Here is a 25732-nt window from a genome sequence, read left to right on the forward strand (position 1 = left end):
GTTGCGCATTTGCAAAAGAGGTCCGCCGCGGGAAGGCGACGCCGCGACCAAGATAAAATCTCCACACTGCCTCCTTGGCGTAGAACCAGCTTTAGAAATCACCACCACGAGGAAAAAGCTAAAAGAGAAAACGACGCTCATTGTGCAGTGTTCATAGTATCTACCAAATGCCACCACTTGTCCATATCTGCTTTGGAGGCAAAGTAGCGCGGCTCTTGAACCGTCGATCACCGGTGATCGACGCTCTATGGGCGCGGTAAGGAAAGTGTTAACTCTCGACTACATTGCGCAACTTGAAGAACTCCAGTCACTCCGTATGTCTTCGAAATCCAGCTCGCAGCTGGTTTATATCGAGGTCCCTGGAACACATTCGTCCCTGTGCTGCGACCTCACCTCCGGCAAACCCAGACCCTTCGTACCACTCCCTGCCCGCCAGCTCATTTTTGACCACCTACACGTCATGGCCCGTCCTGGCATACGAGCCATCCAGAAACTATTCTCAGACCGGTGTGTCTGGCCTCGCATGCACAGCGCTATTAAGCGCTGGGTGAGATCCTGCATTTGAAGTCAACAATCGAAAATCTCACGTCATACAGTTACACCTCCAGCTGAATTTCTTGCTTCTGACAAGCGCTTCGACCATATTCATCTACTCTCTCTCGAAACAAACGGATAGTAAGCGTTACAAAACGATGTGTTTTTTACTCTTGCTCTCTTCGTCATGAACTCTCGCTTAATGCGTTTACGGATAGTAAAGGTAAAAAATCTAGTCACTTTTTTTACTCTTATTTTAGGAATTAGCAGTTTACTCTTATTACTCTTTTATCTATTTATTTATTTCCATACCCTCAGAGCTATGAGGCATTGAAGAGGGGAGGGGCTGTACAGCATTGGGAAGCAAATCAGAACAAAAGGAAAAAAAGGCAACATAGAACAATATACAGACTCCGTAGAGATAGTGACACATAAGATAGCACAAAAGTTAGTCATCAAATAAATCAGATAAGGTGTCCCTGATGGTGGGCGGGTCCTGGATGGAAGCAACAGCGCGTGGCAACCTGTTCCATTCCCACGCGGAGCGAACAAAGAAGGAGTCGGAGAAGGCATTAGTACAGAAGGTATGCGGAATGGGTGTAAGTGGCAGATGAAATGTATGAGGAGAGAATGGGGGGGGGGAGGATATAGGTTTATTGCAAAAAATAAAAATAAACAAAGAAAGAGGGGAAAGGTTAGCCTGGCTCCAGAAGCCGACTTGCTATTCCCGCTTACAAAAGAGGAAAAATACAAAGAAGAAAAAGAAAGAAAGAACGAAAAGAGCGAAAGAAAAGAGGCGCAGTCAGAGGCTCAGCGCGAGCCCTGTGTCAGTAAGGAAGCGTACGAGTTCCCTTCCGACGCGCCACTGAATGGGGCGTTGCAGAGGGCCCAGTAGCGTTGCCAGCGAGACCTCCCTCAGCCCTAGGGCAGCTAGCCGCTCCATCAGAGTGGCACGGGGAGCGGCGAACAGGCGACAGTGGAGGAATAGGTGGGAAGTGTTGCCCTCGGTAGAGCAGGCTGCACATGTAGGGGTGTCAAGCGTGCTGAGCTGGAAGAGCCGTGTTGGCGTTCTAGCCACTCTTAAAGGAACTGTAAAGTGAATTTTAACCCAGGGTTATCTTATGATTTTATGTAAGCCTAGGAAGAGTACATCTCAGTTACGAAATATTTCTTTTTAAATCCCTTTTTTCTTTGAGTAATCGAATTTCAAAGATTGCATACGAGCGCAAAGCTCAGTACTCCCTCAGCAACAACACTGGGTTGGCTCGTGTCGGCTACGGCTAGTGTCGCCTTTCTAATCCGCCTCCCGGTCTGTGGCGAAGGCGTAATGTTGTTTTGAGGTTCACGTCGTGGGACGTCAATTTTTCCAAACTTGAATGCCCTCGAGCTTGCGATAGTCCAGCAGTCACGCCCGCAAAACTTCTGTTCTTACGAGTGCACGCGGGAGACGCAGCATGACACGATATCATTCGCAGAATCGTCGACGGAGGATGAAATACCGTCATTGCCGTCAACTGGCCGCCGTGGGAAACACTCTTCATGTGTAATGAAAATGTTAAGAACCTCGCAGCGGAAATATGGCATTGCTCTTTCGGTTCAGGTGTCCTTGCGGCAAATGCGTGCCGATGCAGACACAGAAGAATGCCTTTGTTGCCGCGAAATGAGACGTTACTAAAGCAGCGCAGCGGTTGCATTTCAAGAAATCTGTACTTTGAAGTACTGTGGCTGAAGACTGAGTTGCTCCAGGTATCCTACTGCTACGTGAGAGAAAGCGACGGGTGCGCTATTACCAGGAACAGAAAAGTGAACAAGTGAGTTCATTCATGTGTGCCTTCGGTTTGTTATTACTAAAGTTACATATCATAATTTTACGCTGCCCATGGTACATGCACGAAGTTTCGTTACGTTGCCTACAAACAGCTTACCAGGTGGCTCTGGGGACCATTAGGAAAGCACTGCAGAAAAGTCCTCAAAGCACGTGCTGTACATGCCATAAGGGAAAACTTTCCTTCTGAAGCATACAAAGGTTTTGCCTTTTTGACGTGTGATGCAGTAGGTGCTGTCTGACCATGTGTATGTTTATTCGCTTTCACTGAGATGAAGCTCTCACTTTTCTTTCAGGTGCTCGTAGGCAGCATTGAATGCCTTCCATCTTGAAAGGGTACACTGGATGGTTTGGTCGTGAACACTGCTTGATCACAACAGTATCCCTTTCATACACAATAGAGGTCTGCCATATACCCTTCTGTAATCACCAGACAGCCACTACAGAGTAAAATACATTCTACAGACATCATGAACACTGTGTTTATGGAGCATACAAGTGATAGCAGTAAACAAGCAAACAATGGAGGAGGACATCTCCATACTGTGTTCATATCAATTTCCAGTAACGCAATGGATATATGTTTTTGTTCCTTCGGTTCAGTGCACGGTTGTTTGCCACAAACACGTTCCAGTCCATAATCTCTAAGAGAACATAGGCTATCGCCTTGCCTATAAAACATATCGAGTTCATGGCTTTATCAGTATAAGAATCTTGTGGACTACGTGGCCACTAAGCATTCCCAAGCACGCATGGCAATTGCATATTGCAATTGTACAAGCTTGTTCTTTTTACCTTTTACTACATGTACCTTTTATGTCCGGAAAGCTTGTGTGCCTTGCTTTGTATTATTTTTTCGTGCCCTCAATGCGTTCTACCAAGAATTTAGATTTCCTCCTCTCTACCATTTTTGTTCCCTTTCTCTAATGTACATCAGTATAAATATCCGTACCATGTGTGTCTGTATCATACCTAAAGACGGACGGACTCTATTCGAAAGCTTGTGTTTCAGTAAGATTATTCGAATGTTTCAGTCTCTTATGGCAGTGAGTTCTCATAATCCTACCTGTGTCGCGAAAGGGAGCCTGCAACTGTTCTGGTAGGTGTTGTAGGTGAGGTCTGTTTAAGGTGACTTTAATTATTAATCAGCTCGAGTAACCAGGGTCAATAGCAAATACTACAAGGTGTCATTTGAATCTGTGAAAACATAAGGAGGCGCTATGAATTCAGACCTTGGCTGCACTGGCCCCATTGAAAAGGATTGTTCCAGACAGCAAGACGTTCCCCGCAGCCATCTTGTTCACTTCTGGCTGACGTTTCCAAGGTAAATTGTGTTCACTTGGGCACTCGGCTTTTGTGGTGAGAAGCGTGACGCGAACATCTGTGCCCACTTTGTTAGATGCACCGGAACTTCTGAATTTGATGCACATTTGATGTACTTCTTCTGGTCTGGTGGAGCAGATGGCACAACACTGCAAAGTAGAGGAGCGTTTAGTATCTGCAAACTTTCAAACTTTTCAGCAGGCCATTCAAAACGGTTGTCTTTAGATTTCCAGAATGACTCAACAGCTGGTTCCACCAGTGGTGTTGAATTCATCACTGGATAAAGGTTGAGAGGTGTTGACGGTAAATCCTGCGTTTGCACGCTTTTGCTTCCGAGTTTCACATTCTTGTCAGTCACGATGGAAGCCTGTGTCGCTGATATAAATGAAGAATACGGTCAGTATCTATAGCGCATAATTTATTTAACACTCATGTTCTCCTGCGAGAGCTCAGGACTCCCCAGGAGAAGGGGGATATTGCGTTTGGTACATTACGCAGCGTAGGCATCACAAAAATCGATTTGAATTTGAAGTGAACCACATGTATGTATTATTCCTGTGTATCGGTAAATACATACCTGGGTGCACTGGTGTTCGCATCGTCAGACGTCACAAGGAGAAACACTGGTGTCGGCACTGCAGTCCGTTTGAGGAGGTTTCGACCGTCCGCTGCTACCATTTCGTACGACTCGTCAGAGAAATGGGTTGAGCAAGGCTCACGAATGTCTTGACCAAGCGCTTACAACAACTTTCGGTCCGTGCATTTTCCGTTGGGATCTTGTTGTACACAACGTCCCTCGTCGAAAGAGCACACTTGGTGTATCCCCGAACATTACAGTAGATACCTGGCATCGCTGTCAGGTGAAGCTCTGTTTAATTTCGGCAGGAAATGAACTTTTCTGCGTACACAAACCTCGCAAGGCCGTGCGATATGGTTGGGAGGAGAGCAAACAGAGTACCGCGACCTGACCGCGCTGACAGTATTTTGGGATACTGTTTCTTCGATATTCTGAAGAATTGTCCCAGTAATTCTTGTGATTCTAAAAGTAGTGTTTATTGGAGATTAGTTGCTGGTCATAAGTTCATTGTGTATTACTTAGGTATCACGTGACGGGAGTACTCCCATCATTACTTTTTTAGCTGTTGCGGGGCGCAACCTACCGTCCGATTTAATTTTTCCAATTTATGCTGCGTAATAATTAACGCGCTTTGAGTGCTTAGCCTCTATGTGAGGCATCACACAGGCAAACACTATCAGGTCGCACATAGAAACAGGGGGGGGGGGGGGGGTCAAATTTCACTTTACAGTTCCTTTAACCGCAGACGGTGGATAACAGACGCCTCCCTCCTCGTGATGTTTGGGGGAGGGACGTATTGCATTTTCGGGTCGATGGAGTGCCGAAATGTATTGGGCGAGATGGCACGTTCTATGAAATCTTGGACACAGCGAGAGCGCAAGCGACGTATTTGGAGCAGGCAGGCTGACATTGAAAGCGGGATGCTGAGACTCAAGGCAGCCGTGGTATGGGCACGTTTCGCAGCAATGTCGGCACGGGTATTTCCGGGCAGCCCGACGTAACTGGGTACCCACTGGAGCCGTACGCTGTGGCTGGAAGCCAGGAGCTCGTTGTATCTGGCGATTACAAGCGTGCGGAGATCGCAAATAGCACTGCACAGCGGTACGACGCCAAGGTCTCCAATGCTGACTTGCTGTCCGTGAAGATGGACCACGAGTCGGCCTGTGAACCGGATATGGCGTTGAGCGCTTCATAGATGGCTGTCAGTTCCGCTTCAGTGGATGAAGTTTCATGCGGCAGCTTGAAAGCCTGCGCAGTGTCGCTGTGAGACATGTAGAAAGCTGCAGACGACGCGCCGTACACAACCGAGCCATCCGTGAAAATTGCTTTACGTTGACCGCGGACCGAGTTCAAATGGTCAAGAGCAAACTGGCGCGCAGCGAGGACAGGAGTGTCGTTTTTGCGGGACATGTCGGGAATATGCAGGTCCGTCGGAGGCAGCACGAGGGTCCACAAAGGTGGGGCGTATAGCAGGCGCGACGGAGGGGGCGGAAGTGACTGTGCCAGTCGAGAGAATGGGATCGTTATGATAGAATACCTTGTGGAAAAGTGACAAACAAGCATTCTTGCGACGAGATGTTAACAGGGGTAGACCCAGAAACCTTTTCATTACACTGACACTTGATGTACGATGGTAGTTTGAGAGTACAAAACGGCTGTCGCGGTTTTGTATCGATTCTAACATTTTGATGAGGTTATCAGTTCCAGGATCCCATACCGATGATGCGTACTCATTTTGGTCGCACAAGAGATCTGTATAGCTGTAGCTTAACCTTGGAAGGGGCCATGTAGAATGAGCGTCTGATGAAGCCAAGAGAAAAGTTAGCTGAATTACAAATATGCGTGATATGGGACCTCCAATAGAGGTCCGATGAGATATGAACAAAAAGATACTTATATTCAGATACTTGATCGAGAGGGATGTCGTTAATTTTATATGGAAACAGCATGGCATGGAAAATGGGTGGCTGACTACGTGAGCGCGAGATCCTTAAACATTTACATTTCTTAATATTCAATTCCATGGACCAAGCTGAGCACCAGTCAAGAAGGGAGTCAAGATCTGACTGCAGAATATGAGAGTCAGAGGGGTTAGTTATGGCTCGATAGACTACACAGTCGTCGGCATAAAACCGAATGGAAGACCAAATGCACCCAGGTAAATCGTTAATGAATATGAGAGAAAGTAGCGGGCTTCAGACGGAACCCTGGGGGACGCCGGATGAGACAGGGGTTAAGGCAGAGGTGACATTGTTTACTGTGACAAATTGTGACCCAATAAGGAAAGGCTGAATCCAGGACACACATTAGGTTCAATGTTTAGTAAGGATAATTTTAAAAGCAACAGATTATGGGGGACCTTATCGAATGCTTTGCTGAAGTCCAAAAATATACAATCAACATCAGTTCCTCTGTCTGAAAGGAGATGGACATCATGAATGAAAGATACCAACTGAGTCTCTCAAGAAAAATGTTTACAAAGACCATGTTGATAGGGGCAGAAAAAATAATTTTATTCTAGGTGATGGGATAGATGACTGCAGATGATATGTTCCAATATCTTGCACGGTATACTCGTTAGTGATATGGGACGGCAGTTAGCAGCAGTGCACTTGTTGCTTGACTTATAAATAGGGATGACCTTTCCGATTTTCCACGCATTCGGGAGCTCGCCCACCTCCAACGACTGTTCAAAGAGTTTAGTAAGCATGATTGCGAGTGCAATTTCGTGCTTTTTAGGAGTTTAGTGTTGATATTGTCAACACCCGAGCTTGACGAGAGTTTAAGCCTGTCTATTACGTTGGCCACACCGAACGGGTCGATTATCAGTGCATCCATAGGCAAGAAGTTTCGCGGTCTCGGCAAACTAGGGTTATCGGTATTTTCAGCAGAAAAGATATCAGCAAAGTGGCTGTTGAATGTGTCAGCTGTTGCAGAGTCAGGTATGGCGGTACCGTTATTAGAGAGTTTTAGTGTACCGTACGCTATCGCCTTTGCGTACGTAAGGGATAGCGTTGGTGGTTGTGCACGCGCGCAAAGCATAAAGAAGGCTGCGCGCAGTGCGCAGAACCACCACGCTATCCCTTACGTACGCAAAGGCGATAACGTACGACGCACTAAAACTCACTATTATCAGTGAGCGTTATTGGTAGGTGGGCTTGTTTGTTCACAGTGCGCCAAAATTGTTTTGGGTTAGTTTATTGCAACAAGTTTGGAAGCGTTGAAGGGGAAAAAATTGTTTGGCTTCAGTAATCGCAACTTTGTATTCATTGACGGCTTCTTTGTACCTCTGCCAATTGCATGGGCTATCTGTACTTCGAGCTGTTCGGAATAGCCTCCGCTTCCGATTTCTTAAGCGCCGTAAGGCCTTGTCAAACCACAGAGACTCGGGTGAGGAAACAATTTTAACAATCGGAATATAAGCGTCGACAAGCTTAGCAAGTCTATCAATAAACGTGTTCCAGTTTTCTTCAAGTGTACGACTAGAAAAAAAACCCTATAGGAAAACGTGAGAAAAGCTTTCTTGACTACGATTAATGGCGTCAAAATCAGCTCTATTGTAATTACGTATAGTTTTAACAAGTTTAGACCGAGGCTTTGATGGAATGTTAATAAAGAAGTGCATGACAACATGATCACTTAATGGGGGCAAGTATACAAGGTCGTATACTTTAAAGGGATCGGAAGTCAGGACAAGATCCAAAACGTTAGCACTATCACCAACAACTCTCGTAGGTGTTGTGACCAATTGCGTTAAATTGAAGTCATTGCACACTTTGATAAAATCGGCAGCGTCACCACAGGTTTCAGGTACTTTTCGAGAAGACCATACAATAGACGGATAATTAAAATCACCTCGTAAAAATATTGGAGTATTTGGAAAACGGTAGTAGCTCATAAGCACCAAATGCTCATAACCTCCAAACGCTTAAAACCTCCAAACCCCCATAGGGTTGTTGGGCTGGGCCAGAGGGCGCTCCTGATCACGGCGTTCAGCGCCACTTGTGGCGATAGTGCTAAGTTTTCCAAAGTAGCGTGTTCTCTGATCACGCACATGGTATGTGCTGTGTCAAAATGGCCAAGCTGTGTTGCGACTTTTATAAGGCAAAAGAGACCGGGGATTGCTTCCCCATCAAGTCGGAAGAAGGGAAACCGCCAATAGCGGCGCGTTCTTGGCGCATGGCAGAATATTATCGGACAGGCTCGAAATTGGCTCTGTTTCACACTGTGGCCTTATCCATAAACTGTCATTACTTTACATAAATCACTTTTAGCTCTCTAACAAATAGCATTCAACACGTGTTTTTCACCACCACTACCACCACTGTATAAAAAATCGTGGCCAGTCTTTACAAGTCAGATGAATCACATTTGCTTCCTGTCAACAGATCGTGCTGCGATATAATCCGCAATAATCATTTGATCTGCTATTACAAGAAGGAATTAAGGAATCATTAACACAGATGCTTAAATGGCGGGAAACGCACATCGAAAAAAAAAACGAAAGAGAAAGGAGTCTCACCTATAACAACATCATCCGCTTGTAGATGGCCATATATAAGGCTCTGTGGACAATGGGCGTACGCATATGAATTTGCAGCGTGGAGGTAGCCGGGATGGTCGTAAACTGTTTCGGCAGCGTCCGCGTGCTCGGCCCACTAAATCGTACGAAGTTGTCTCGTTCGGTGCCATTTCTTCCTCCATACGTTTCACACAAATGAAGTCCGTGAAATTTAATGAAACTCAAGACACCGAGCCCAAAACGTGACGACTGACATTGCTGTTGGATGATCCATGATGTGAGGCTATGAGACGCCAGAAGCCACGAGAGTGTCGGTTATCCAAGCAAAAGACAAAAGACGCTTGGCAGTTTGCACACGGCGCTACATACGTGCATGCGTTCTCAGAAGGCAGGCCCGTACATAGGTCGGCGAATTCACTCATGATGTCCATCACCGACATCATTCACCATCACATCACTCAGAATGATGTGATGTTGAGTTTGATGTTGAATGATTCAATGATGTGATGTGATGTTGAGTTTGATGTTGAATTGATTCAATGATGTGATGTGATGTTGAGTTTGATGTTGAATGATGGGCAATGATGTGATGTTGAGTTTGATGTTGAATGATGGGTAATGATGTGATGGTGACAGTAATGTTGAGTGACGGGCAATGATTTGATGCTGAGTTTGATGTTGATTATGTGCGAAGATGAGATATTGAATTTGAAGACGCTACGATGGGTGTTTCAAGTTAAAATCTGCGGTTTAGGGTGTGGGGTTGACATTAGTCGTGGGTGGGTGGAGGGGTGCATAGAATTGCCCATAGAAGTATGCATTGCATGTACGCATGACTAGACATGAGTATAGTACCCCATTTTCGGCGTACCTGTTCTCGTGCCCTGTGATAATCTGAGCTTAACGGTAGTGGCGGGAAGGCTTCAGTTGTATGTGTGACCTTGCTTCTGGTGGGAGGGTGGGAGGGAGAGGGGAGTTTGCAGTTCACCGTTATGTTCAGGCTTTGGAGTCGGGGTATCGGTCGTTTGGGCGGAGCTGCACTTGGATGAATAACAAGGAGCAGGGGAGGTGGGCTGACCTTGGCGCGCTCGCGCTCTTAGTTTTGAGTAGCCTCAAAGCACGTGTGGTGTTGTGGGGATGGCTCCAGCACTAAGAGCGGCGGGTTGTTATATCGGATGTATCATGTGTGGGAGGGGAAGGGCTTGCCGTTCAGCGTTGTATTTAGAGTTGGGGACTCTCTAGTGCTGCACTTGGATGTCATCCGTAAGGGACAGAAAATGAGGGTTGACCTTGGCGTTCTCGAGTTGTTTGGTTTGCATCGCTTTAGAGCAGGTTCGTTGTGGAGGTTGGCTCCAGAGCATAAAGAAGCGGCGCGTTCGGGCTAAATCGGTTATGAAAATCAGTCTCTTGGCATTCCTTCCTTTTCTTTTTATCATTGCTGGCAATGAAACATTCCTGGTGTCTGGGCGAATGAGCGGGTACGCGAAAAAATGGGACGGGTATTGTGCAGTATGAACTCGGGGAAAGTCACTTTCACGTGAACAAAATGACAGCATCAATTGCCCGACGTCGTTTTGGGAAACCAGAGCATACCACGCTTCCGCCTTATGATTTTTTTCGCCATTTTTTCAAAGGCAGAATGCCTGCACAAATGAAAAACTGTCCAGTGGAATGTGGCATGAAACTGGGTGGCATAATTTTGGTTTATAACCACGCGTACGCTGCACACGTACAGCCGACAACCCAGTATAATATTCTAAACAGCTTCGGGACGCAGCCCCAATTTTTCATTGCACACAATTTTGTTTTTGTGGTTTCGTCTTTTGTCGTCGTTTTGTCGAAACTTGTCTTTTGTTTCAGAGTACGACGGTCAGAATAGTTTTCTGTCAGTAACAGCCTAACAGGTTTAGTACAGAATAGGAAACAAAGTGACGACTGTGATGGTCCGGAGGTATGGTCAGTGAACTGTATTCGACACGTCAATGAAGTCACTGCAAGAGAGAGGACTCATATAAAAGAAAATACCTGTAGAACGATTAGCCTCACGTACAGTGTGCTCTCACGCCTGGACATTTATACACTTCGTGGCAATGGAATCGGTATATAGACACTTCGAACTGCCGAAACCGTTGTCCGGCCTGACCTTTCGAGCGCCGTCGAGTTTTTGATACGCTCCGGTTCTGGAGTAGGATCACAGATCACTACGACGATCCCAAAGGAACTGCGCCTGGGCGCGCGCGTTTCTTCAAGGTTTAGCATGGAGCGTGACTCACATGATATTCATGTTGTTCGGCCCACGTCATATAGACGATATCAAACCAAACCAACGATGCTTCAAGCCGAGAAAGCCCTTTGGTATCAGAGCTCAAAGGGAAAGCAGGCCCGCGTACCGCCGAACTAGCGGATGCACAAAACATGCCCCCAAAGAGGGTTCGCGCCGGTTGAAGCCGACTGTGAGCGGTTGAATGTAGAACCCAGTGCAGTGCTGCGTGGATGGGAAGCGGACGGGAGAGACGTGTCGGCCGTTTCAGCAATCACGGCTGCCCATGGGCGTTCACACGATTTTTTTCGAGGTGGACAAAGCAGTTCTATTGGAGGAGGAAAGTGCCAAGGGAGGCAAGCGTGCTATCGCCTACCACCTCTTTTTCTGGAGGCGGACTGTGCGGGTGCTCAGAGGTTCTTATTATGACATCTGAAAATAATCATTACGACTTATGTCTAAAGTAGAAAGTAAAAAATGGGCACGTATGTGCATTGGTGCGACCAGTTGTTCCAGGACGCTTGACGTGTGAAAGCACTGAATGATTTAGAAGATTTTTTAGCACGTGTGTCCTTGAGGTAGTTCGCCAGTGCACACAACGCAGCGAAAATCCACAAGACAAGGCCTATTCCATTACCTGTTGCAAAAGGATGCCACCGTGTTCACACATTCAGTTGGAAGATTCCGTGATACATGAACAGCGACCCATCGATAATCAATAAAGGAGTGCTCATAAATATGCACTAAAAACTCTGCAGAGGTATGCATGCAACTATGCACCTCAAAATATGTATTAAATATATTAAATATTGTTAATGTAAGTATTGTTTTTCGTCGTTTTTGGTGTGAAGGTATACAACAAAGAAGGTATGCACCACAGACATCGTTTTTTTGCACCGCACCACAGTGCATATTGAATAATATTATAATTGAGAGTAAATTTACGCACATCGTAAGTTAGGCCATTTGTGTGAAGAGATGCTGCACGTACAGCAGGGTGGGGCTACTGATAATTTTGACAACCCGGGGTACTTTAGACGTGCCAAAGCAATCTTTAACACACCGGTGCTGGAAGCAATGTTTTTCGCTCCCAGATTGCTACCATTCTCGGCCAGCATTGAACCCGCGATCATGAGCTCAGCAAGTGAACACGTTACCAACAGAGCAACTGAGGGCGGTAGTGCAGATTGAAGTGTGAACGCGGTAATTTTCCTAACTGTATACAGAAAGTGAAGAAGCAGAGTATGGCCCACCAGAGTCAGACTCCGTGCAGTGCACTGGAAATACAGCAAGACATACACACACGCACGCACACACAGCCACACGCGCGCACACACACAAAGGCAATTGGAGCAGATGGCAATATCCCAAAATACGCGCTGTGCGAGTATTTTCCGTATATGCCGTAACGTATGAAACATTCATTTATACGCACTATAGAATCCCCTAATCGGCCCCGAACCAAGACCAAACGTGCTTCTATCGTTGAGATACGACACTATATATAGAGAGAGCGAGAAAACAAAGATGAATTTGCGTGAAAATCTGCCGTTTCACTGCTAGATATTCGCAATGCACGCCCAGTTAAAGCAGGCCAGTTTAAAAGTCCCAGTTGAAACTGCAGCACGTCGAAACCTCTCGACTGGGAAAAGAAAAAAAGAAGGAAATCTCAACGCACGCAGAAAAACAGGGGCGAAGTCACGATTGTCCCCTGCACCCTCTATTGGCACCCCTATTGAAAAATACTTGAGAATACCTTACAAAAGAAACCTCTCAGACTGCTGAAGGAATTTCTATGAGGTTATGAGACTAAATCTTACAAAATTTCTCTCAGAGTTTCTTACAGGGATCCTGTAGGATTCCAGGGAGGATTTCTTACAGGCAGTGGCAATGCAGCTTTCTTACAGGGCTTCTTACAGGGTGGCCTGTGAGGCTTTCTCACAGGATTCCTTACAGGCCCCGAGACCCGCAAGAAAGCCTGTGAGAAAGTGTAATGGGCCACCCTGCAAGAAACATCCTTTGAAAGCTGCACTGCCACGTATGATAATTGAAGGATCCCATACTTACTTGCTGAGAAGTATTGAGAGTAAGTCGCATGTCGTCACTGTAAGGAATGTTGCAGAACATTTATGGCCCAGCCAATAAGTTCAGAAAGGCATGACCCAACGCATTGTACACGTACTTGAAATGTCCAATGCTACGACCAAGAAATTTCTTCATGTGATTATGACAAGTTTATGTTTCGCACATTGGGAACGTGTAGGCTTTCTTGCGTAAAAGCATCATCCAACTTTCTCGAGACGAGAATGGGTTACGACCACGAACTCGGATCCAATGCGTTATGTTGAATTCCAATGGCAGAGTCGGAGCAAGTGGCAGACTCTGCAATGGAGCGGCTTGATCCGGCCTAGAGCAAGTCATCCGAATCTGCGACTGGAACACTTTCGCCCAACTTGGAGTTTAGCCCTGGCCAATCTCCCTTGGTGGATGAAGGCCAGAGACGGAGGAAGAAGAAGAAGGTACTCATGTTCCATTATAACGCCATGTTTTGCAACATCAAGGTCCTTCTAATCTCCTAACGTAACCATTGTAATGTCTGACTTATCGCTCCGTTCATGAAACAAAATCGCCAACGTACAACGCGAAAGTCTAGTCACGGCGAAGACGCATTGCGAAGCGGCCATGTTGGCAAAGCAGAGGCAGGAAATGGGAAACACAAGCGACAAGTGACACGTCACATAGAGTTCCGGTTGAATATGCCTTCTGAATCTGAACTCAATCAGCGGTTGAAAACTTGCTCCGGAGGCGCTCCGAATCTGCCATTGGAATTCAACATTAATTCCCGCTGGCTGCCGCTGCTTCCGAGTTTAACCTAGAAGAAACAGCATTTTAAAAAGCACGGTTAAAACAACATGTGTGTACGTGAGAGATAGGCATAGAAATATGTAACATACCGTTTTCCCAAAGCACAGTTGCTATAACCATCTCACTGCATCCTACCTTCCGATCCACAGAATACGTGCGAACAGGGGTAAAGACGCATAAAGAATGAGAATGCATAGTACGGACGATTATATACCACACACACACGTATGCTATATACCTCAAAAGCGACGAAAATCCTGAATTCCAGGCGATATTTGCTTGAAATGCGTAGCTGCGTCCATGCGCTTCATCGTTTCAAAGCAGACTAACTAACTTGCTGGCAGTTGGAATAAACGCTGTTTCTGAATCACGCTGTTTTCTCATAGAAATCACCAGGCCAGACCCTGAATTATCCCACAGGATATTTTCACATTGGTGTGCCTGTGAGGACATGTATACGAATCTGCATCCTTTGTAGGAAATTCTGAGAGACGAAGACGCTTCTGTGAGAAATTCTGAAGGAATGCTATGTTTCTATGAGATTTTCTGAAGTATTTTTCAATAGGGACATGCCTCCTTCCCATCATGGGATCCCGGTCATTCCCCGATGCAGCGTAACCGACAACCGAGCACCAGCGAGCAGTTTCATCACCGCTGCCGCCTCTCTCCACGCAACCGCCACCTTCCACATACGTAGTAGAAGACGGAAATATGCCAGCTCTATGAGCAGCCGTGCAGTGCCAAGAAAGTTGATACCATAAAGCCACCGGATACCAAGGCCAAGACCTGCGATGCCTTTTCTAATGTAACGATATCAGCAGTCGATCGGCGCGTTGCGCAACAACCCGCAAACTAGGAGGACAGCGGCATACCAGCTGCCACGCCACTCGCCAATCCTCACCCTACGCACCTGGTCCTTGCATTCGAGCTTTCAGTACAACCCTATCGCCACCCCGCCCAGCCAAGGCTCGCTCCGGGAAGTGGGCGGGCGCCCCGCCAAGCCCCGCCCACCATTGCAACAGCACAAACACAACACCTGTTTAATTTACGAACGTCACTGTAAACGGCCGCCACCCAAAAGATGACATCTGCCCAGGAGCCGGGACGCACGGTCACCGAAGCCCCGAAGCCAAGTCGTCGTCGAAGCGCGAGCATGCGCAGTATACAAGGCCTTCAGTCTCATAACCGGTCCCTGCAGTTCAGATTCCAGTCCATCATACACAACGAAGTTGAACTCAGAACGAGTTCTGAAGTTGAATTCAGATCTATGATATGATGGGCTGTGATGTCGAATGATGGGTAATGATGTGATGGGCTGTGATGTTGAATGATGGGTAATAATGTGATGAGTTGTGATGTTGATGTTGAATGATGGGTAATGATGTGATGAGCTGTGATGTTGATGTTGAATGATGGGTAATGATGTGATGAGCTGTGATGTTGATGTTGAATGATGGGTTATGATGTGATGAGCTGTGATGGTGATCTCGAATGATGGGTTATGATGTGACGGGCTGTGATGGTGATGTGATGTTATGGGCTGTGGGCTAGGCCGGACATGATGTGATGTTGAATGAATATTTCGAAAAATGCCGACCTATGGGCCCGTATAACAAATGAAGAACAACATGCGTCAATATATATATATATATTTTTTAATGGCTTTTCCCCCTCTTTATAATTCACTGGCTTGCACTGTGGCATTGAGGAGTGCTCAGTAGCCCTCCCAGGTGTATATCGCTCGCTGAGTGACCCCTGGTTTGCCAATCCCTAACGATGCGCAGCTACCCAGGGCCGACGAGCCGCAAACACGGCGAAACACGTGTCCTCTGGTGCTGTCGCATCGTTCAATGAGTATCTGTTTCTCTACGTGCAGCCATAGAAGCCATTTTAATCTGTAAGTTTGAATTTCAAACACGTCTAGCATCATTTACTTATTTTTTTAATGGCTTTTCCCCCTCTTTATATATATATATATATATATGACGTTCGGGTCACCACTTGTAGGCAATGACTAGGCAGGAGACCGATACAAGCAGCAGCTTTACTGTTGTGACAAAGAACGCTATCTCAAATCCCCGTGGAACAGGTCCCCCAAACTCACCTCGGAAAAGCGTGCAACGAAGAAGGCCGCCACTAGATACCCCACTGTTGCCGTTCCGGATCACTTCAGCGCGCTAAGTTTAGCGGCAAATGGTTTTGTTGTTTCTGCGAATGAATCTAGTCTTTATATGTCCAAATAAAACACGTATAACAACTTTCTGTGTCGTGTTTCACTTTTGGTCCCGTTTTTAAACGTGTTGAGCGATCGGAAGGATCTAGTGCACCGCTGCGTGCATCACATAGCGTACCTGTCGTACACCAGGCGCCGCAGGCGCAGTCGTCCATTTCTCCTTCGGTGACTTGGCCTGGCTTGGATTGTGCTTCAACTGGATCTTTAGCGCGCTACAATCAAACGCAAGCCAACGTCTGGTAACAATGGGGTATCTAAGGGCGGCCTCCGGCATTGCACGCATCGGGATAGGAACAAATACATGGGAAAATGGCGACCTTGGGGGACCTGCCGTGGAACGAGTGCGAGCCTGAGTTCCGATGCGATGCAGATGAGGCTGCCACAGGTGTAAAGGACTCATATTGCGACGCAAAGCCCCAGTTCATCCATCAAGGCAAAACCTTATGCGTCAGAATATAAGAGTAAATCATGTTCCCCGTGCCATTTACGCATAAAACTCCGCCCTTTACGCTTACAGCGGCGCGTTTGCGGGTACTAGGAATAAAACACTGCTTGATGGATACAGCGTCAGCCATTTTGTCGAAATTTACGCTTAGGCAGCGTTCACACGGGGCAACTTTTTCCAGCAACTATGAGCAACTTTGCAGTTGCTATCAGCCGGTAACCTCCAGCAACTCGAGTTGCTCAGAGTTGCTGCGAATCGATCGCCGACCGAAAACTTGAGAAGTTGCTCGTGCACCGGCCAATCAGCGAGGGGAGCATTGCCACGTGACTCCCGATGGCGTTGTGGATTTCGTTCGTGGATTCATGGGTTCAAATCCTGCAGGTGCAGCTGAGAAATAACTTTTTCTTTTTTTACGAACCTCACGGAAACATATCAGTTGCCATTTCTGGAAGGTAATAATGATCTATTGGGGCAATAAAACTGACTGAAATTTGATAAACAGCAGCTAAAGAAAAAGATTCCACCAGTTCGATTCGAACCCACATTCTCCGGTCGCCATAATGTTGCTTGTGGGTGGAGCTACCGTGTTGCTGCATGTGAACGCGGACTCGAAATTGCTCGAAAGACGTTGGTTTGAGTTGCTTCGAGTTGCTGGGAAAAGTTGCCCCGTGTGAACGCCGGCATAGTAACGCTAAGATTGGATCTAAACGTAAACTTATCCGTTGCTTTCGTGAGAGTGTAGACATTGTGGGACCCTTACCACCGTCTCAGGGTCAACATTATCTTCTGACCATCATTGACCGGTTCTCACAATGTCTGCTCTGAAAGCCCACTCCCACACTCCTTGGATGGAGGTCCTACCTATCGCGCTTCTCTCCTCGCGCCACCGTAAAGCAAGACCTTGGCCACTTCACCGTAGACACTTCACCGTAGACATTGATGGTCGCCTCCGACACCATTTCTCTTGACCGGCTCAAGCATGCCGTTCTGGAAGACCCCGCGGAGCACACTTCTCCAGTTTCCCCCCCCCCCTGCCTTCAGGCTCGCCTGCCCAACCTTCCTCGACTGCATCACCGCCACCAGTAACCTCGTCACGTCACGTTCATTGGGCTTCCCCACCCGGACAGTTCATCGCTGCGACCATCATACGACCGTTCCGCTGAGGCGGGGGCCTATGTAGCAAAGCTGCTATAGGTATCGTCACTCTTTTACGACACACCTCCTGCCCGTGCCTAGCAGGATCATTAAAGATTGTCGTTCCTTTGTGTCGCAACAGGTTTCTGGATGCGACCGTCCCTTTAAAGACACTGTCGCATCCGGAAACTTGTGTACGAGACCGATACAGTAATCTTTGGCAAGCTTCCCAGTCTACTTAACCAAATTATTGTTCCTAACACAGCTTACATATTAAACGAGTTTTAAAGATGCGCGCTGCCTCTGCATCTGAGGAAGCCCCAGGGATAGTAACCTAATCGTGACGTAGGCGGACGTACCAATGGCAGCGGAGCGCAGACGATTGTCTCCGAGGTCGTCTGCTTCGCGATTGCATCGCAGTATACTAAGTGGAAAATCCTCTGTAAATACGCCAATTTTCGCTTATGAGCGCGAGTTCTGACTCGAACATGTTGCGTGGAACACGGTGTTACCTCCCTAGCTGTACGAACACCGTCTGCACTAACCCGGAAACAGCATTCCGACATTCCACAAGCCGACCATAGATTCGACTTGCGCAGACGCCCGCTCGCTAGCCCGCCAGTCGCGAAAAGGGCGGACCTGATTGGACTTGTCCAGAGCCGTATATTAAAAGGGAGTCTGGCCATTAATGGGTCATGCCTATACCTGAAGCTCCACCCACTTTTTCAGCTTTCCGACCAATGAAGTCTTGAAATATGGGGCGCTATCAATCAGCCTATCCTCACTATTTTCCCCCTATCCAACATGGGCAGCGCCATTTTGGGTGACAAGTGGATTGGATGGGATTGAAATGGATACCACTCGCAATCTGCAAAAGTAGTGAATTGTTGGTGCAAATTTGATAAGCGCCACCTAGGGAGCGTAAGGCACCTTGGGAATTGTCGTCTGCTTCCGTCGTTGTACCGCTGCCGGCAGAACCACCTGCTGGGACACGTTCTGTTGTCGGTATGATTTTTAAACAAATCTACATGAATAGTTGGAATATAAGAGGCAGGAATGTTTATATCCATCAAACCCAGCTGTTAAATATAAGATTGTACAGCACAGCGCCGTTTTTGTTATGGTTTCGTTGTGATCGCCGTGTTCACTAGGCCTAACACCGGCGACAAAACGTATTATTTTCAGTTAGATATCGATGGATGAGCATAAGTTGAAACTGATTTCCGAGGAATTTATATTAGGATGTACATTTGCAGCGTAAAATCAGGTTAGTCTGTGAAAATTTTTTGTCACGAAATCCCCGCTTCACTGTGTTTGTTTTCGTCGCCATTTTGGGTGGCAGTATGGTGTCATGACGACCCCCTTGGTAAAAAGCAAACCAATCAGAGGAGCGAAGCTGTGATTGACAGGTCGAGCCTCTTTTTGTGACACCTCCCAATGGCCAGACTCCCTTTTAATATACGGCTCTGGACTTGTCCGTGTGACTCTTTCTCCGATTTTGAGACAGGAAATTCCGCCGTACTCTCAACATCCGGCGTCTGCTCTTACATCAAATTGCACAAAACTACTCCACTAATTCGCTTCGGATTTTCGGCGTCATTGTCGGTGATGAACGAGGAGTAAGACAGCGCTCTAGTTTCGGAATCGACCGGAACGGATGCGACAGTCCCTTTAAAATGCATGGCGCAACAAATGCACAACGTGGTGGGATAAGCTGGTCAGATAGAAAAGGTGAAGTCTCTAGTTGTGGAATGTGAACCGCACGGATCGGCCACAACATATTTGGTCAACGAAGCTCCGTCCTCGTTGTGCCGTTCTTCTTCCGATCGATCTGCCTGCTCACATGGCGGCATGTTGTTTGGAGGGGATGGTTCGTCCTAGGTCGACTTCATAAGGCATTGCTGCCACGATCGATTTTAGATGCAATTCTCTTGCACTTTTAAAGATAAGCACGGCCGTACAAGTTATGTTTTCTATGTACGTCAGCTTCATCATGACTGAAAGTTTCGGCAGTGCCCTAGTAATCTACCAACCTGCCGTATATTGCGATTCATTTCGGCACACGCATGCAACACTGCGATGCGATACCTGCTTTTTGCGTCTACATGGCAACGTCCAGTATTAAGTCAAAGAACGCGGAGCCACATAATTGGAGGGGTACGTGCTAATAAATAAATACAATATTTGGTATAAGGTACAGTGCATGGCCGTCGACCATTTTGGAAACTATAGGGTGTTGAGGCGGTGAACACAGAGGCACAAAATTATTTCGGTTAGGATCACGTTGCATGTTATGTGCTCTTCGATTACGATTTGCTACTAACTGTAATAACTTTGTCATTTGTTAAAGGTTGCCATGAAAAGAATTCTTCCCCGTGGAGGACTGCACTTTGGCTCTTGTTCCTGTTCACTGGTGTCAACATCATCTACCTCTGTACTTCCTTCGATCTGCACCACTGGACACTGCAGTACTTTTCAGCTAGGAACGAAACGCTGCATGCTTTTCATTCTTCTAGTGAAGAAGAGCCTAACCAACTGTTCACCAGATATCCAGTTGCTCCGCTGGGCAGAGAAACCGCGTTACAAAAAAGCAGCTTTCCCTTTCCAATCGAAAATATCACTTACGAACTTGCAGCTGCGCCATCTACGGTAAACGCATGTAAATCAGGCTTAAGGACATTATTTTTAGTGCATACCGCGCCTTCGCACTTTCACCATCGAAATACACTAAGAGAACGTCTTGGTGCCACCTACAATAATACCCTAGTGTTCTTAACTGGGCTCACTTCTGATTATACACTCACCAGGAATATCAGCGCTGAGGCAAAGCAACACGGTGACGTCGTTATTTTACCATACGTGGACGCTTATCGCAACCTAACCTACAAGTTCGTGTACGGCATCAAGTGGACTATAGAGAACTGCCCAGGAGCGAAACATGTGGTTAAAATTGACGACGATATCGTTGTTAACGTATACCGCCTGGACGCTTACCTAAACGATACATTTTCGAAGCGTACAGGTGACTTTCATTGTTTGACATGGCACAATATGGGCGTGATACGCGATCCTAATTCGCCATGGTACCTGTCGAAGGAGCTGTATCCCAAAAACAGGTTTCCCGCGTATTGTTCTGGTTCTGCGATGTTTCTGCCTGTTAGTAAGCTCGACGCCCTCTACAATGCATCTTTTTCTGTACCCTTTATACCAGTAGATGACGCATATGTAACAGGTGAACTAGCTAAATTGGCGAAGGTAGGTCATGTTGAGATTAACCGCGAGTACACCTTAAATGGGATGCCGCAAAGAGTGGCAAAAGGAGAGGTCATGTTTGCCCATTTCTATAATGACAAAGAGCGAGAAGTAGCATGGAAAAACATGGTTCCACCAACAACTCAAGTGAGGGTCGTGTGACCATTTTAGGTACCCGACGTCCTTAATCGGATTTCCCTGGGGGAAAATAAGACGCGTAACCCAGCGTCCGTTGTGCAACAGATTGAGCAAACCAAGTAGCACATTGTAGTGAACGTTCGAATGGGGGGGGGGGGGGATATGTTTATTGAAAAAAATATGAGGAAAGGTTAGTCAGGCATAGACCGACTTGCTATTCCTTTCAGAAAAGGAAAACGAGAGAAAGAAAGAAAACGAAAAAAAGAAAGACAACGAAAAAAGGAAAGAAAACGAAAAAAGGGAAGAAAACGAAAAATGGAAAGAAAACGAAAAAAAGGGAAGAAAACGAAAAATGGAAAGAAAACGAAAAAAAGGAAAGAAAACGAAAAGAACGAAAAAGAAAGTAAAAGAACCGAAAGAAAGAAAACGAAAGTTCGAATACATGACAGTCCGACCGGCAAGTTTCTTACCAATTCAGCCTTTCAATTTGCATCACTGGTTGCAAGTCAAAAAACAAAAACGCGTTTCCGCATGTACTCGTACGTTTAATTCATTGTATCTGCAAGGTAGGCAAGTAATGTCACGAATTCGCCTATTCATTTTCGTGCAAAAATCGACAGATTCCCTAAATTGATTGTAAGTTATATCCGTTATCTAACTAATGATGTAATGTTATAACGTTATCTAACTTCTGGACTTGTTTATATCACAAATGCCGAAGCAGCCGCATTAAGGGCTGGGACCACACAAACACTGTTGGGCGATCACCTACCGGTATTTTTATGACATGATAACTACATGCTGAAAGAAGTTGAGCCTCATACATACCGATTAATAAATGGACATAATCTCGATTTAAACAACGAGATTTGGCGGAGGCAGACCACAATTAGGGACGATACAAACAAGTAAGCCTCAAACGCCCAGAAATCAACGAATGCAACAACTAAGGGAAACTGACGCCAGGAATCGAACCTGGGTCTTCCTTCCCCCCCCCCCCCTCTCAAGGGAAACGGCTAAAGGGAAACGGCGTTCTGGTGTGGTGTAGTGGTTAGCATATCTGACCGGAAATCAGAAGACCCAGGTTCGATTCCTGGCGTCAGCACCTCTTTTCCCTGAGTTGTTGCATTCGATAATCTCGATTGTTTCCACGATACGATAGAAAACACTAATTGGGGCTGCGTTTTCAACATAAGAGAGCCCGAAACGCATATAACAGTTTCTTCGAGAAATTACGTGAAATGTATAAGGCTTGTTTCCCCATAGTTACTAGAAAACAAAATAAAAATTTCGTAAGTCATGGATGACCTCTACTTAAAGTCATTCGTCATCGGGACAAATTGTACAGACTATTCTTGAATGACAAAAGCCAGGAAAAATTGAGCGCTTATAAGAGGTTCAGAAACTACGTGACGTCGGAGATTAAGAAAACCAAGCAGGTATACTCTACTAGGCAGTTTTATAGTTGCACACATAAAAATGTGTGGCAGACTATTCACAAAATAATGGACCGGAAAAATGATAGAAGTACCACTGATTGTATATCACACGAGGGTAGAACGTTACGAGGTACAGACATGGTTGAAAGCTTCAACAGCTACTTTGTGAATCGACCTTTCGGGAACGATAATTCGTTATCAGCACGCAGCTATGAACCCTACAGGTGCCCTGAAACGTTCTTTTTTGCACCTGTTCATGAAAGTGAGGTAATCAGCTCCATTCAATCGCTGAACAATAGTAACAGTACGGACATATTTGCCATGCAAATCGCACCTGTTAAACGCGTGACTGCTAATATAGCATCCATGCTATGCTACATCTTTAACCTGTGCATTTCGGCGGGAGTCTTCCCATCTAATATGCAAATAGCTAAGGTATCTTTGCCGGTATCTTTACCTATTACCATCCGATTTCTATATTGCCAGTTTTTTCCCAAGGTATTTGGAAAGGTTATTTATACTAGAATTAGTTGCTTCCTTGATCGGCACTGGGTCTTGAACCCTGCGCAATATGGTTTTGGTAAATCACGATCCACTGAAATGGCCCTTTTAAAGATGAAGGAGATGATAATAGAGAACATTGAAAATAAACTACTTACTTTGGTCATTTTTGTCGATTTTTCCAAGGCCTTTGATTGTATAAACCATGCTATCTTACTCCAGAAATGTTGGTACTTCGGGTTCCGGGGCTTAAGTTCGTCCCTGCTTAAGTCTTATCTCAGCAATAGGGTACAGTGCATTGTTGTAAATGACTCTAAATCATCATTAAAACGTGTAACGTGTGGCGTACCCCAAGGGAGCCTGTTGGGTCCACTCCTTTTTAATCTCTATGTGAATGACATTGTCAATATATGTCCCGACACGAGGTTCGTTCTATATGCGGACGATACAAGTATGTTTATCAGTGGAAAATACACTATGGAACTAGCCGCAAAGGCAAACGCAGTGTTGCACAGACTCGCAGAATGGTCCAGTAAAAATTGCCTTAAATTAAATCCAAGCAAAACTAATGCGGTCATATTAAGGCCCAGAAATAGCCGGCTGTCAGTACCAATCGACATACGTTTGAACGACGCTATCATTAAAATCACTGACACAGTCAAAATACTGGGCGTTTATCTGTCTGACACGTTATCGTGGGATGCCCACATTCATCATGTTCGCGGGAAAGTATGCTCGGCCTTAGGTGCGATTAATAAGTGTAAATATTTTCTTCCGCCAGACGTTTTAGAATTGTTTTACTATGCATGTATTGGCTCCCACCTGAATCACTGTTTGTTGGTTTGGGTACCTCCTCGAGTTTTATCTCTATGAAATCTTTTAACGCTTCAGAATAAATTCCTGCGCACTGCGCAGAGAATATACATTGTACTCATACAACTAGGGGCCTATTTGAAAAGCACAAAGGAATTAAAATCCACAACTTGTACAACTACAGACTCTCACTAACTTATACGAGAGCCGTAAAAAACAAGCTCACACATTTTCTAACTGTGATCGATCTACATTATAAAAGCCACACGTGCAATTATCGTCACCCAATATGTTACGTGATACCACAGTTTAGAACATCATATGGTCATCAAACATTACAATATAATACAGTTAAGTTGCTCAATAGCAATAACGAGCTATGCTTATTACCGAAAGCGGATTTGTTTCATTACTATCTCAATCTTGATTAACAATGAACTCATTTGGGCATGTCTGAATGACACCATACTGGGGCTATATTGCTTGTGTAATTGCGGACTGTCTTTTTGTTCTTTTTGGATTGTACCCTATGACTTGTACATATGCTTGTAAACATGTTTATTATTGATGTGTTTATGATGCTGCCGGGGGGCTGGGACCTTTGTCAAGTCCTTTGGGCTTTTTTGTCCCAACTCCCATCCACGAGAGTGGTGAATAAATGTTATTATTATTATTATTATTATTATTATTAATATTCAAGCCATTCGGCTTAGGCGGACCTGCTTTGTATTTTGATTTGATTCACAAGGAATAAAAAAAATATCCAATTTTATTATCATTATTATTATTTAATGTCCGTTGTGGCTCCTTGTGTCTCAGCACAAGGACAAGTAGATTCAATTTATTTCGACATTTCAAAAGCATTTGACATGATGGACCATACTATTTTACTTCACAAACTTCATATGACTGGTCTCGGAAACGCCCTCATTGCTTTCTTCCTTTCGTTTCTGAGTAACAGATGCTGTGTCGTAAAGGTGCACGGTGCCTTTTCTTCTCCTTACTTTCCCCCTTCAGGTGTTCCTCAAGGCTCAATTTCGGGGCCGCTCCTTTTCAATGTCTTTATTAATGACTTAGCTGGGCATATTCCTCATTCTCATGTTCTTCAGTACGCCGATGACGTGAAGATATTTAAAGTTATCCACGACCCAAATGACGTTCATAAGCTACAAACTGACATTTCCTCTGTGGTTGAATGGTGCTCTAAAAATGGGATGACTATTAATCCATTGAAGACGAAACATGTGACTTACTCAAGAAAAACTAACATTATATGCAATACATACATGTGTTCCGATGCCATCAAGCGTGTCGATGTACTGAAGGATTTGGAGGTCGTTTTCGACTCCCAGCTGCGTTTTCATGGTCATGTCTCTTACGTACGCTCTTCAGCTCTCAAAATTCTTGGCTTGCTCACATATACATGCGAAATCTTTTCCACACACTTTGTATTTCTTCCACCTGTACCGTTCCTTAATTTTTGCCGCGACTGGAATACGCGTCTCCAGTGTGGAACTCCCTTTCCTGCACTGACTCGTCACGGATTGAATCTGTCCAGAAGAAATTTCTACACATTGTACATAGCGCATTTTTGAGAAAAAGCCCTCACTTCAGAATGTATGTCTATAGTGAGATAATGTCATTTCTTAACCTCCTACCACTCTCAACGCGACGCCGTTTTCATGATATTATGCTCTGTTATAAGATCTTACACAGTTTTCTCGATACACCATCTTTATTACATCAGCTTCATATCGCCGTTGCTGTCAACGTAACCCGACACACGAATATATTGTACTTCCCACCACATGCCTGCAAATCCGATCGTACGTATTCAACAAATGACAAACGCCCAATTCACCCTTCTGTTG

General features: G+C 45.6%; 1 protein-coding gene and 1 non-coding gene across 2 annotated transcripts in view; both read left to right on the top strand.

The window, feature by feature from the left end:
• The window catches only part of LOC135394409 (beta-1,3-galactosyltransferase 1-like), a 46699-nt gene extending 22066 nt beyond the window's left edge, over nucleotides 1-24633 (top strand). The window contains exon 2 of the mRNA XM_064625138.1: nucleotides 20069-24633. Within this exon, the coding sequence (XP_064481208.1) occupies nucleotides 20069-21132 (1064 nt within the window). The 3' untranslated portion in view covers nucleotides 21133-24633. The remainder of the gene's footprint in view (nucleotides 1-20068) is intronic.
• On the top strand, nucleotides 22142-22213 carry Trnas-gga (transfer RNA serine (anticodon GGA)). The gene has a single exon. It is a non-coding gene; the product is annotated as a tRNA-Ser (tRNA).
• Nucleotides 24634-25732: the final 1099 nt, after the last annotated feature.

Source organism: Ornithodoros turicata, chromosome 5, assembly GCF_037126465.1.
Source record: "Ornithodoros turicata isolate Travis chromosome 5, ASM3712646v1, whole genome shotgun sequence".
Classification (NCBI taxonomy): Eukaryota; Metazoa; Arthropoda; class Arachnida; order Ixodida; family Argasidae; genus Ornithodoros; species Ornithodoros turicata.